The 14,974-nt window shown below is 44.5% G+C and overlaps 1 protein-coding gene across 1 annotated transcript in view; it reads right to left on the bottom strand.

Moving 5' to 3' along the window:
* NT5E (5'-nucleotidase ecto) overlaps positions 1-14,974 on the bottom strand; it is a 649,764-nt gene that overhangs the window by 136,364 nt on the left and 498,426 nt on the right. Inside the window, exon 6 of the mRNA XM_078648160.1 lies at positions 6,641-6,749. Within this exon, the coding sequence (XP_078504286.1) occupies positions 6,641-6,749 (109 nt within the window). The remainder of the gene's footprint in view (positions 1-6,640; positions 6,750-14,974) is intronic.

Below are 14,974 nucleotides of genomic sequence, written 5' to 3'. Positions count from 1 at the left end.
AAAAAAAGGAGGAAAAACGGGGCTCATAACCCATCTGTTTGCATTGTTTGTTGTTACCCACAAAGTTGTCTGCTGATTGATCTGTTCGTAAAACGGCACCACGGTTTGCCAAACACACTCGTTTTGTATCACTTACTTGCTAAAAGGATACCTCCCTCTTTTAAGCACCTACTCGCGCCGCTTCGATCCGAATGTTGTTGGACCTGGGCGGCCGGGTTAGTTTTAAGAGATTGGCTGGCCGGTTCCTTCCGCATTACCTTCATCGGTGTGCTCCAACTAGGGCGCGTATGACAGAGGTCTTAGATGGCGGCCATCTTAGGTGTATTCAATACATTTTGGTGTTATAAATTGGTCAATATTCTTTTTCAGAGTAACCTTTCCAGTATTTAACGAATTATTGGTAGACTGCTATGGATTCTCATAATTGTCAATGAAATTCCCATAGTTTTCGTAAAAAATATAAAATATATTAAAGCGGTTTTTATATATATGTAGAAAAACCCCTGGTCAGGATTCACAAGATTAAACCAAATGGGGAACCCAGGTCTATCTAGTGGATGATGTTTCACCACATATTGGTGCACTTTATATATATATATATATGGGGAAAGGGATTTGAACTCCTAATTACTTCCATTAATTAGATACTGTCACTCGGTTCCTCCTGGGCATCTTCGGTGCAGGTGGTTCATGGGGGATTGAAATATCTGGGAGTATTCCTTTTGGATTCTCCCACAGAGCTTGGGATCGGAACTTGGCACCTGTATGGGATTGTGTGTGTGAAGACATCAAGACCTGGTCTCATATGCCCTTGTCTATCTATGGGCGGTCGGCTATTTTTAAGATGTTTTTGCTCCTGCGCCTACTGTACCAACTTCAGAATCATCCACAGCCGATTCCCTCTGGGTGGTTCCATCAGGTTAATGCAGCACTGGGTCAGTTTCTCTGGGATGGTGGAGCAGCAAGGATGGTGGTATGGACTTGCTTTCAGGCTACGTACTGTGGGGGATTGGCGATCTTAGACATTTTGTCTTATTATATACTTGCTCATCCTTAACGAGTGGTGGTATGGGGACAGGAAGGACCCGGCATACTCTGTCGAGCGACGATGTATGGGACACCATACCCTACATACAATTCTCTATTCTGCCCTGTTGAGACTCTCCCTACCGTCTGCCACGTGGACTGTCTTCCAGATCCGGAGGCAGGCGTTACGGAGGATAGGTTGGTGGAACAGACTGACCCGGGAGGCCCCTCTTTGGCATAACAGCCGCCTGCCACACTTGGCGGCTGTCTGGCTTCCGTGACTAGGATAATATTGGGATCTCCACCATGGGTACGTCATGCGGGACCGGTATTGAAATCCTTCCAGTATATCCAGAAGGACTTTCAGAGGCCGAAAACCCAATTTTTTAAGTATTTACAGTTCCGACATGCTATTTCCCCTAGCTTGGAGGGGTTGGAGTAGCTGGCGGAGTTCAGTCCAATGGAGGCCAAGGTGTTTATGGTGGACCTCCATGACCACAAGATCTCTAAAAGGTATCAGTCCCTGGTCACACATTGCTCCCCATCACTGCAGCATCTGAGGGAGACCTGGGAGGGCAACGTAGGTCAGATGGAGGAGGAAGACTGTACGGAGGCTTTAGCATCTCCGTGAGGAGTGGCCATCGCGAAGAGCCTACGACTTATCCAATTCAAGTACCTTCAGCGGGTATATTACTAGGGTTAGGCTCTGGAGGGCGGCTTTGGTGGCCTCCCTGGTGTGTCTCCGTTGTGAACACGTGGACGGAACACTGTTGCATACTGTCTGGCATTGCTCTGCATTATCGAGATTCTGGAAGGGGGTGCTGGCCTGTCTCTCTGAAGTGTTGGGGTGGGACCCTCTCAACTCACCAAAGCTGGGCCTCCTACATGTTATGGAAGGGATCGGGGCAATATTTACAAGCGCCATCTTATGCTTCTGGGCTTTACCTTGGCGAAAAGACATATCGCTAGGGCTTGGAAGGCAGAGGTGGCTCCCTCTGTCTCAGCCTGGGAAAATGGTCCGGACTTTTGTATGGGTCTAGAGACCCCAATCTTTGTGGCCAGGGGGTGCCCCCGAAAGCACTTTAAGATCTGGAAGCACTGGGCAGACTATCGAGGTCTGGAGCTTTACCCGCCACAGGAGGACCGGAGCCAAGACCCAGTATGACCCCCACACTTTTCATTTTAATTTTTCTTTCTTTTCTGATTATTTTTATGTCCTTTCCTACCTGATCATCGTCAGGACAGCTGCCTCGTAGGTGATGATATCTTACAATTGTACAATGACAGTTTTTGATGTGATGTGTTGCTCTGGAAATGTAGAGAGTGTGCTGGGGGGTGTGTAGGGGGGCATAACAGTTTTAGGGTTCTGATTTTATTTGTATTGCTTTTCATCTTCTCCTGAAAACTTCATACAAATGGTCAAATTCAATTTATGTATATTGATGCGCCCGAAGCCTCTGGATCACAGAGTTCAGCATCATATGTGATGTTTTGACGAATAAAATCTGTTTTAAAAAAAATGACTAATGCCTACCACCCAAGCCATTCTTATAGCTTTTGGGAACCTGGAATAGTCTGAATTGTTACACTTGTAGGAGAAGGAGGGTTTGTAGGTGTGTTGGTATTGACATTGGCAGGGTTGGCAGGGGCAATGGGTTGCAAGCTGCCGTGACCTTCTGATGAGGTCCCTGGCACTTTTTGAAAAACAATTAAGCACTATGACTATCCTGTCCTGGGAACTCCAAATCAGAACCTTACGCCAATGACCGAAAAAGCATCTTGGTATGGGTGTTCTTAGCAAGTTCTTTAGATTTCTTGCCTGAAAACTGAAATGCTTCTAATACTGGGTATTCCAACAGATACTTCACTCTTATAAGCACGTACATAAAAGTACATTTTTCCCTATATTTTTCACAATAATATGTAGGATGACGGGGCTGAAAACTGTCAGTCAATTTGTGGCAGCTTCTTGGCTGTGCTTAACAGTGAATGTGTGCACTTATGTTATATTTAAATTCATTTTTCATGCTTGACATCTTATTTTTGTGTTCTCCCTAATAAGGTCTGTGGGTATGACTGGTATCCTGGTGCACTGCAAGGTCATCATTTACAATGCTTTAAAAGCAAATACAATTGAATATATAATGACAAAGTGTTGTGAATGCACCGTTTTGCCATTTGTACCCATGTTAGCGTGAAAGCAAAGTACTTAGTGCAGCTGTGTTTTTGAGTGAATCACAGAACCTTTTTTGCAACAGCCAAATTATTGGGGAGCCAAAATTGTATTCAAATGGAAATTTTAAAAAACAAATCCCATTGTCACAATGGATGATTGCGTTTTGAAATTCCTTTGAAGAGCAACATTTTAGCAGAGGCTGCACCCTGTTTGTCATCTATCAGAGCTGTTTTCAGTCCCTACTATCCTTCCAGTCTCTGTATTCTTTCTAAACTACCAGCTATGATCCCAAGCAAAGAGTTTGGCTTATCCTACATGTTTGGATTGTCTTCTGGAACTGTTTCTTCTGTTAAGACAGTTACTGACTCCTGTGTCATGGCACTTCATACCCTAGTAAGTGGTCGATTCCGATCTCGTTTGGAAGGCCTACGAATCATATTTGGCTTTTACGGATCTGATTCTTAGCCCTATTTTCCGATCGAATCGTACACAGGGCCAAACGACCAAGTACGATGAAAGATCACGTATGCGCTGACCGAATCGTTTCCTAACCCAATCCTGTCCATTCGACTCATACGCAGGCGCTTCGTACAGCTCTATGGAGTCTGTTTCCAAGCGAGCAAGTACGATGCTCGATTCGGACAGCCTTCACCATTCGGTATGTCTGGATCGAAAAAGCTGCCGGAATCGTTCTTTTGGGGCCCGTAGCAGGCCACACATCACCTGGAGGCCTCCGTTTCGGACACGTGGGGGTATCCATGGGTCCCCCCTTCCCATGCATGCACCATGAGGTGCCCACCACAGGGCGTACGCTTTTCCCCACCCACCCCTTTTTGCTATGGAAGCCTGTCTAAGCATCCAATATACAGGCTCCCATTGAAGAGTTCAATGGGAGTCCAGGAGAACCGAGTCTGTAAGCATGTGAATGCATCGTACTCGCTCGCTCGGACTCCAGGTGCACGATTCGCTCGTAAAGCCCTGCGGATCCGAGTCGTACGGAGGGCTTTACAAGCGAGATCGGAATCGGGCCCTAAGGCTATTTCTCGCCGAACAAATAGTGTGGGTGATGCAGCCCTACTCACCAAAATTACCACCACCATGGAAACTGCACACTGAACTCACTCTTCCAGTCTGAATAGTTAGGAGTCGATACCTCCACACAGAGTCACCATCCATGTATGCTAGTGAGGCCTCACACTTGTGGGACTGAAGGGGCGTTTCTGGGAGGATGACAGGTGCCTGGAACTGTTGCTTGAGGAGCTTTGCCACACCACCCACAGGACACCAGACACGAGCCTGGGTAAGAGCATAATTAATAAATATGGTAATTTGTTTTATGTTGTTAACAGCACAGGTAGGTATAATAACAATGACTGTCACTACAACTAGCTATGTTGCATAGGGTGAGGTTGAGGTGTACTGTTCTTCCTGCCGAGCAGCCTTTCAGCAGGATTGGGTAATGTATCTTAGGCTCTACTAGTTGAAAAGGTGATTTACACCTGGCTACAATCTAGGATATGAATCCCTTATGCACTTGCAGGACCCTCAGTGCACCAATTCAGTATTCTACATCAGTGGTTCTTAACTTCTTACTTCTGTGGACCCCCACTTAGACATTTCTCGAAAATGGGGACCACCACTGAATCATTATTGAAATCCAGGGATCCACACTGAGTTATTATTGGAAGCTGTGGAACCTGGCCTAAGCAATTTCAATGATTTGAATCGCAAAACAATAAAAAAAATATGCAAACAAGCATTCATCAAACAAATATGTAAACTGTGAAATATCTTATTTAATTCACAAATATTTAAAAAAATGAAAATTGTAATTTTAAAAGGAAAACTTTAGCTTTTTAAAATTCTACTGAGGGCACTCATCATCCATACTATAATCAGTTTTACTGCTTCCACAAATCAATCTGAGGATACTAACTTAGGGGTATATTACCAACAACTAGCGATAATTTTTGTCTCTAACTTGTTTAGAGACAAAAATTATCGCCGCACATCGGCGATTTTTATCGCAGATAAACCTTGCTATTAGCAAGGTTTATCGCAAATGCGATAAAAAACGGCCGCAATGCATGAATATCGCTGAAAAGTCAGCGATATTCATGCATTATCGAGCAAATGCTCTTAGCCATGTTATCCACCTCCCATTGGATAACATGGTGAAGAACTGCTCAGGGCAGGTGTTAGCTTTTGGAGATATTCGCGCTTAGCGCGAATATCTCCATAAGTTGGTAATAGGAGATAGCGATGTTAGCGACTGTTTCCAGTCGCTAACATCTTGGCACGCCAACTTTGCATGTCATTAGTGATAAATATCACTGACATGCAAAGCGGGGCCCAAGATGGTCGCTATCTCCTATTAGCTGTCACTAACTGGTGTTAGCGACAGCTTGGTAATAGGGAAATAATTTTATCTCCGCTTTCTTGGCTTTTAAAGCCAAAAAAGCGGAGATAAACCCCTTGATAATATACCCCAAAGCGTCTTATTTACAAACCATTGCACCACTGGTGAGTCACTTTTTTTGATGCACCAGTTGTGCAATGGGTGAGCCCACATTTACCAGGCCACGTAAAGTCATCCAGCATGATGTTTTATGGCAGTTTAAATATGGGCCCCTTTCAAGCATTACTCTGCGTGAAAGGGGTGCTCCATGGGTGTTGCTGTGGGTGTTCCCTAGCAACATCCATGGAACTTGACGCATTCCCAGATTGACAACACTTTGTGAAACTGGAAATGTATCAGAATCCTACGCCTCCCCAGGGGAGGCGTAGGAATTGTGCAATGAGGAGAGATACTTGTATTTTTCCTCTTTTTTTACTTTTACTTTGCATGCTACATTTTGCAGCACGTATAAAAAGAGGAAAACACCATAAATAATTGTCCCTTCCTTCATAAAAACAATCATCCCAGCAGCGCAGGCACACTTGCAACATGACGCAAGGGTGCCTGCACTGGCGCATGGCAGCCAATTGTGCGCCAGCACTGGGGAAAGTACAGGGATACATCATAGTGTTGTTAATACGGTGTATATCTGTGCTTTGAAAATTACGCAGCACGGTGCAGCTAAAAGGCTTGCAGCGCCGCGCTGCGTCCTTTTCTTGTAGATGAGGCCCTTCATTTTTATCCTCAAATTTCTAATTCCGTCACTTTATAGAACGTTTTACAAACTTCAGCTTAACGTTTAGCTTTTTTATTTATATACACCTTATTAATCTGTTAATCTTTAATTTTCTAAGCAGCCGCAGTCATCGAGCACTCTATGGATACCACCTTCAGAGAGCAGACTCCATGCTGCTGATTTGACGCAGTCAACCAGTACTAACTGGCATAGGCATAGTTTGATAATGAAAGTAGTAATTTTGAACAGCAAAAAGGCTGTAGAGTGAATGCTCGGTAAGGAAAACTCAAAGGGAAGAACATACCATTGTTGCTTTGTTCATCTATTGGGCCACGTATGCTCCCTCCGCTCATGATACACATAGACACATGGTTCCAGCCCTTCTCATCAGGATGGCGGAGATTGTTGTAGATCTGTACAAAAGAAATAACATAAATGCAATCTTCTGCATCAGGCCTTGCCATCCTGCAATGGGCATTCTTATTCCACTGACAGTTTGACCTCATTTCCAGAGACCACTGATATATTTCCTCCCTTGGTCACAAACAGTATGCGAACCCCCTGCAGTGTATCTGCAACAACATTCATTATTTCTCATTCTGAACAATGCACACTCCATTAATCTCAAAACTGCATTAATTCCCCTTGTACCATCCCTTTGTGGTCCAATTTTTCTCAGAATGCTCATTCCACACATCTTTACTGGTCTTACTACGGGCCAGCACCAAGACATACAGAGACATACACCTATACAGAGATGGTGCTATTACATCGGTGTGTTTCGTCATGGGACTACTACCTTCAGCCCAGGACAATAGCATTCACAATCTAAACACAAGGAGAAACATGTTATGGCACAAGAACGATTTCACTTTTGTATATTGGAAGAACAGAGAGTTATAAGAACCAGTACAACCTATGTTCTTCATATGCGATGTATAAAGTGCCCAGAGGTCCTTTTTTAGGTCTCGCGTGGCATTGCAGTGCAAATCGCTGCTCGCTCAGCGAGAGATTTTGTGGATTAGGGGTTTTCAGAAAAGGGCTTTAAGTCTCGCCCCTCATTTCCATTGGCTTGCGTCACCGTTTATGCTAAACGGTGGCCTACCATTGGAAATTAGGGTTTTTGGTTGATGCCCTTTCGCCTCCGATCCGGACTGGGCCACCTGCTTTGCTGCTGTCGCAAAGCACTTTCTTATCTTAATGGGGCAATGTGTTTCTAATTAGAAACACATGGCCCCATAAAGCTAAGGAATCGACGCTTGTTTAAACTAGGATTCTGGATCTTTCACACTAGCTATCTTAAAAAAGAGTTTGAAACATTTTGCAAACAATAATTTATTTTTAAGGCTCTTTCTGTCACGGGCTAGAAGCTTGTAGCACTATAAATAGCACATGCTACTTTTACCCAATGCACCAACTAGGATTCAAACTTTTGACCTTCGGTTTTCACACACAGACATGGGGAATGTTTGCATCAACCCACGGACCTGTTTTAGATGCTAGTTTTCCAGGCTCAGATGAGAGCCTCAGTAGCTTATCTTCTGTTAAGAGACAGATGTGTGCAGTAGTGAAGATTCTCACATTAGCAAGAAACCAAGAGTGTCGGACCTCCTCTCCTTAACCCAAGAAAGAGACTTTATCCTCTGTTCTGAATGATATTATAAGTAGGTCAACAACTCTTAAACGACTCTTAAACTATTGGAGTCTTTATCGATCCCTAGTCTTTTTTTTTTAATTCTTGGAGAGCTTGTGGAAGTGGGTTCTAAAAAGAAAGTGATATAGAAAGTTTTATGTGTGACCGTAATTACGGTACAAAATGGGACATCTGTATCCCACAGGTTCGTTTAACATGGAGTATCATTTAAAGTGTGTGTGTGCCTGCGTGGCTGCGTGTGTGTTCCGTACGTGCAACAAGATATGCGCACCACTGTCCTGTGTGCTAAAAGCACCTGCCATTAGTGCCTTAAAAAAAGCCAGTTTGTAAAGTGTACTATATAGGTGAACTTAACAGACAGGGGAGCCTGCCCTCCGCATTCATTTATTTTAGCTCTTCAGCACCACAAGGCCCTGTGGATAGGGGGACAGACAGTTGTGTAACGCAAAATGATGGCCCCCTCCACCCCTGCGGAATGTGAAGTAGGGCTCCTGAGTTTCCCATATCTCACGGGTGTTCATTGGTCTTGCCTGCATGGGGGCCCCTATAAGGGTTGAGGGGCCCTTGAAAGTTTGACCCTACCCCCTCCTGCGCTGCAGGGTTCTGCCCTACTCCTTGGTGACAGAGTGCTCTATAGCATGGTACTTTGAGAGTGGTGTAACGCCAAATGATCTCCCCCCTCTCCAATCAAAATTTGATGGGGGCCATAGAGCATCCCCTTTCTCACAGATATTGATCAAATATATTTTAGAATGGGGCACCTTGAAGGATTGGTGCCCCCCTGTAGGTTTGGGGAACTCTCTGCACCCCAGGGGCTGCTGGGACCTGCATTACGCCCTTCTACTGTGCTATAAAACACGCATAGAAATAAGACAGTTACATTGTCAGCAGGAATTACAACTTGAAAATACATGCAGGAGTCTGGAGTGGTATTCCGCGTGCTCCTGCTTTTAGCCAGCGTCAGAGGATGCAATGCAGTCATATTTTATTTATTTTATAGTTGTAATGTATTGCCCATTTTATATAGCGCCGCGAGAAATGGACTGTCTTCTAGGCACTTGAATTATATCGTTTTTTAAACAACTTAAAAGCACACCTTTTATTAGTCTCAAACTGAGAAAAGACTAAGGAACGCCCTTCAGTGATTTGAACATGAGATCGGATGGTGGTATGGAGAAATTCACAGCAGGAACAATAACCCACTGAGATACATATCCACCTGACTACGCTAGCTAGAAAGGGCTAGACAAGTTATAATTTATGCAATCTGGAAAACACATCTAAAAAAAATCTCGAGTAAACTTTGGATGCTTGCTCCCTCCAGTATTGTGTAATGTTTTCAAGATAACGTTCCAAACATGGAGTTGTTCCCAGACTAAAAAAGACGAGTCTATGTGTCGGTACATTTACCTTTATGTTTTTTTAAAGAGTATTTCAGCTGTCGCTTATCATTGGACGTACTATGTCAGTACCACAAATATGAACTAAGGGGACTGACAAGGAAGAAGCGCCTTTCACCTCGTCTGTTAACGTGAGACAGATGTTTGAAATGCGCGCACAAGCCCTGCACTCCTCCTCTCCTCTCTACCTGGCGAATAAATTGAAACTCTCTGGAGGCTCTAGACCATCACTTAATGCAGAAAATCTATTGCTTGAACCTCCCACTTTCAAGAAGGAAAGGTCGATGGCCCAATCCTTTTCAGGCAACGCGGTGAGAATCTGGAACTCACTTCCGCCTCAGCTCCGGACCACCACCTCTTCCCAGGCCTTCAAAACTGACCTCAAAGCTCTCCTCCTTCAAAGACACTGCCAAATTTAATTCACACCCTCTCTATTATCTGAAGGAAGTCCTTCCATTATAGGAAATTCTGTTCTACATGACTAAAGAAGTCCCTTCCCAATGTGTTCTTGTGGTTTGAGAGTCTGCCACTTATTGCAGTATTATACTTCTACTTGTATTGTGTACTCCTTTGTAACATGCACACGTCACTTTCCCTCTTGTAATGTATCGTTTGCTACTTCTTGTATTTTGTTTGCTTTTGATACATGCCCATTTGCCACCATTGCCTCATGTAATGTAACTTTTGTTCTTGTGTTTTGAGTATCTGCCATTTAGTGCAGTATTATACCTCTATTTGTACTTTGTACGCTTTTGTAACATACATACGTCACTTTTTTCTTTCTCTTGTAACGTATCGTTTGCTACCTCTTGTATTTTGTTTGCTCTTGATACATGCACAATTGTCACTATTGCTTTATGTGACGTAACATTTGCTTTTGTAACATGCTGACTTGTAATTTTTCCTCATGTATCTCTATTGTTCCTATTGTGAAGCGCTCTCTGACACCTTCGGGTAAAGTCCGCGCTATATAAAAATGCATAAAAATAAATTAAAAAAATAAATAATAATACAAACTAAAGTTCATGTCCTACCCAGGAGCACGCGGACAGGGAGCTCTGGCGGTGGACGTGCATGCCATACTCTGGCTGGGTGTATTGGGAGTCCCGGTGCAATCAATTAGGGCTCTTTCAAGTGGAGACCACTTAACCTGAACTGCAGACGCAGCATTTCTTCACGCACCCGCCATTACCTTCAGAAGCACCCCTCACTTTCCGGCTTAGACGCAGCTCTGGTTGATCTTATCCTGCTTTTTCGAGCAGATTTTGCACTTCAACTTTCTCAAAGGACAGGTTCTGAAGGGGCGCTCGTGATTCAGGGGCATATTACCAACGATGAGCGATATTTGTCGCTAACGATGCTTAGCAACACATTTTTTAACGCTAAGCATCGCCGGAAATTATCGCAGAGATAACTTGCTATTAGCAAGGTTTATCTCAGAAGTGATAAAAATCCTCGCACTAACTGACAAATGAGAGATAATCGCTGGAAAACCAACATTAATCTCTCGAAGTTTGGCGTTAGCTTGATGATAGGGGCTCACAAACTTAACCATGATATCCACCTTCCATAGGATATCATGGCTAAGTCAGGAAAATACCAGGTGTAAAAAAAGCAGTGCTAACCGCGGTTAGCGCTGCTTTTTTGTATCACTAACAGGGTTAGTGAAATCCTTGATAATAGGAGAAATGTCGCTTAACAACATTTCTCTTATTATTTTTCTCTGGAACGCCCCCTTTGCATCTCATTAGAGATGCAAGGGGAAGCGTAGAGAAAAAGGGTGCTAACATGCGAATTTGTGTGTTAGTACCCTGTTGCTGATAGGGAGATCATTTTATCTCCGCTTTCTTAGCTTTTAAAGCCAAAAAAGCGTAGAAAAATCCCTTGATAATATGCCCCTTAGTTCGATGCCTTCGTCGTGCGGAATGGGACCAGAGGTGTTTGGGTTTGCTCTCTCCAAGAAAGCACTGAATAACGGTGGCTCCGCTGGGCATTGTCAGCAGAGGTTTGCTAGAAGAAGTGCCCAGAATATGCAAGAATTCACACCATTGTGTCAGGAGTGCACGCGCGATAGAAAGAGGTGGTCTAAGGCGAACTTGCTCCAGGATAAACTTACTACGGTTCTTTGATGTTGTGGTCAGGAAAAATGTGACAAGGACTGGAATATGGCAGAGAACCAGAAAGTGACAGATACAGGTAGTGTCATAGATTTGGAGAGGGCGAACAGACGAGGAGGATAAAGGTGTCGATGTGCGTGACGGAGGGACAGTGATGGTGGAAGGCTTTGGGAGTATCAAACAATCAACCAGGGGTTTGTAAGAGCAGCTACTCACCCGCGAGGGTGTCAAGGCGCTGGGTGGGTGGGGAGACTACACTGAGTGCTGGGGTCATCCGAAGAGCCAGGGATGCAATGGCTGATGAGAATGGGGCGGGGAACTGGAACTAGAAGTGTGACATAATGTGGAGGGTGAAATGGACTTGCAGTATGACAGGGAGTGGGAGAGTGACAGGTATGGTTAGAATGTCAGAAATGTGATTGTGATCTGGTTTGTGTGCGTGACAGGGGCTGGTGAAGTGACAGGGACTGAGGACTGAACAGGGTGGGAAAAGTGACAGGGATTGCAAGAATGACAGGGTTTGGATATATGACAGAGACAGGGAGGGGGACGGGTTGGAAGTGTGAAAGAGGCTGGCAATCTAGGAGGAACAGGGATGGTGACAGAAATAAAGAATGAAAGACTAGCAGTGAAGCACTGGTGCATGTGGTAGGGATGTACAGCATGACATGGATGGGAGTGTGACAGGGGTCAGGATGGTGACCTGGGATAGTAAATTGACACAGATCGGAAGGAGGACATTATTGTCATTCTCTGCTGCTCTGTGCCGGATTCCTGTATTTGTTGAATGCCACGCTTTATATCAAAGAAGCTAAACCTCCTGCCCACACCTGTTGGTAAATGGCAGCCAGTGCCGAGACATCCGGGACGCTCGCAATGCTAAATATGGTATCAGTCCGACCAGCCTTCCGCTCCTCATTCACTACCCACCCACTTGAGGAGCTGCCCACCTGCTCTCAAACAACTGCCCCACCTATTTCTTTACTTGCCCTTCCACACCCAGGCCCGGACCGGCCGTTGCAGGCACCGGGAAATCCCCCGGTGCGCCGCAAGGGTGGGGGCCGGTTTTGGGCCCTGGGAGCCGTTTTGTTACAGGGCCGTTTTTGCAGCATAGCTGCAAAATCGGCCCTGTAACAAAATCGGCCGAAAACCGCCCCTGGCAAAGAGCTCGGTCGCACCCCCAGGGGGCCGGCCGAGCACTTTGCCAGGGCCGGTTTTGGTTCGCATGCCGGCCCTGTCCACACCTCTCTAAACATCTTACCTCATTCACCACCTATCTGCCTCCTATGCCCCAGTCCCCAATTTAGGCACTTGTCAACTTCCAAACCTCTGCCACTGCCCACCTGCTTCCACATCAGTTACTACCCTGGCTCCTGCCCCAAACACATCCCTACCAGTCGCAAACGGCCCTATTCGCAGAATCTTACTATTTCCAACTGGAAAAATGCCTTTTCAAATGTACAAAATGTAAAATGTGATTCTGTAACTTGTTACTGAATCACATTTTGTATTTGCGATTCGGTATTTGGAAGGAGCATGTTTAGTGTGTCCCTTCCAAATACCTAAATCAGGATGTATGTATTACTGTTTTGCGACCAAATTCAGGTCGCAAAACAGTAATACTTTACCATCAGTTCAAAACTGGTGGTAACCCATTCGCAAATGGAAAGAGGTCCACAAGGGACATCTTCCCCTTTGAGAATGTAAATAATAATATTTTTTAAGAGCAGCCAGTGGCAATGGACCACTGCCTACTCTTGAAAAATGAAATTTCAAGGGTTAATTTTTTTCTTTTTAAACGCATCCCATTACCTTTAAAGGAAAAAGGGCCGCATTTAAAAACAAGCATTTGCAATGCAATAGGTCTCTCCTTTCCGAGAGTGTGAGCTATTGGCATTGTAAATGACAATGCCTTTTATTTATGTGGTTTGAAAACCTGCAGTCGTTGCTTACGAGAAGCAAGGCTGGCAGTAACTGTGCTTTTTGTATGCCATAAATGAAAGTCATTGTCAATTACAATAACAATGGCTCAAACTCTTACAAAGGCGAGACCTATTGCATTACAAATGCTTGTTTTTTTTAATTTTTTTTTTTATAAATCTTTTTATTTAACAGTCTCGACATGAAGGTACAAATCACAGAATCATTTTGGTTTACAGTAGAATCAGGTAATACACAATATTGCAACACAGTTCATTGAAATTCACGGGGATGGGGAATCATCTTCAGCAGCATCACTTGGGGGTATACAGATATCTCCCCGATAGGCGTTCCAGGGGGCCCACACTTTAGACCATTTGCGGGGACAGCCCCGAGCAACATAGACTGTCTTTTCTCTCAACATACACCAGTCTAGATCCTGTTCCCAAGCCCCAGAGCTGTGCGATATTTCTCTTGGCAATCATGCATCCAAGTGTGACCCATTTCGTTGTGTAGGCATTGAGGTCAGTAGGTTCCCGGATATTTAGGAGGCATCTAGGTGCTTCCGGTTGAAGGTCTACCCCCAACACTTCACTCATGATAGTGTGAATTTTGCGCCAATATTCTTGGATTTGGTTATAATGCCATAAGATGTGTATGAATGTGCCCAGTTGTGTGCATCCTCTCCCACAAGAGCCGTCTGTCAGCTCACCCAAATGCTTGTTCTTTAATGATATCTTGGGTAAACTGTCCACATCTTTCTTTCTTTCTTGTCCGTGAAACAGATTTTTTTTTATGGTTTAAATCTTTTATTAGCATTGTCAAAAATACCAAGCGAATACAGCAGCTAATGTTGGTCTTTGGGGCATACAACCATCTAAAAGCAAGACAGACTACAAGCCTAGCTGCAAATGGTACATAAACAATACCAGAGAAAAGAGAAAGAAAAACAAGAGAAAACCCCCCACAAGAGAATCTCCCAAAACTTCCCCCTCCCCATCCCCACTCACCCATATGCGATATCTGCACCAATGTGTGTATATAAATGAGATCATTTCCGAGTTTCTCCGGGTCAGGTAACTCCGAGAGGCACAAGAGTCTGAGATATTTGGGGCATGTCAACTCATGGAATTCCTGTGACAGTAGCGACACGTAGGGGTCCCACACCTTCAGAAATTGGTCTCCCTTCACTGCTAATGTCATGGAAATCTTCTCCATTCCTAGAATGTGCCAGATTCTAATTTGTGTGTGGGGATAGTCGTTGTGCCTCAATGGGCTAGGATGGCCTGAGTTGCTGCTCCCACCGCCCTACCAATCTGTTGGCCACAAGTGGATTTCAGAGGGTATGTTAGTGGGTATGGGAGGCAGAGCAGCACGTAAGTTGGAAATCGTGGGAGCTATGTGTGCTGTCTATATCATCAATGACCTGTGTCCAATTTTTATGAATCTGCTGGCAATCCCATAGTATGTGTATTAGTGACCCCTTGTTTCCGCAGCCCCGCCAGCAGCTGTCACTATGGGAAGGCTTGATTTTATTTATCCTGACT

Source organism: Lissotriton helveticus, chromosome 6, assembly GCF_964261635.1.
Source record: "Lissotriton helveticus chromosome 6, aLisHel1.1, whole genome shotgun sequence".
Classification (NCBI taxonomy): Eukaryota; Metazoa; Chordata; class Amphibia; order Caudata; family Salamandridae; genus Lissotriton; species Lissotriton helveticus.
This window is presented reverse-complemented; position numbering and strand designations above follow the sequence as displayed.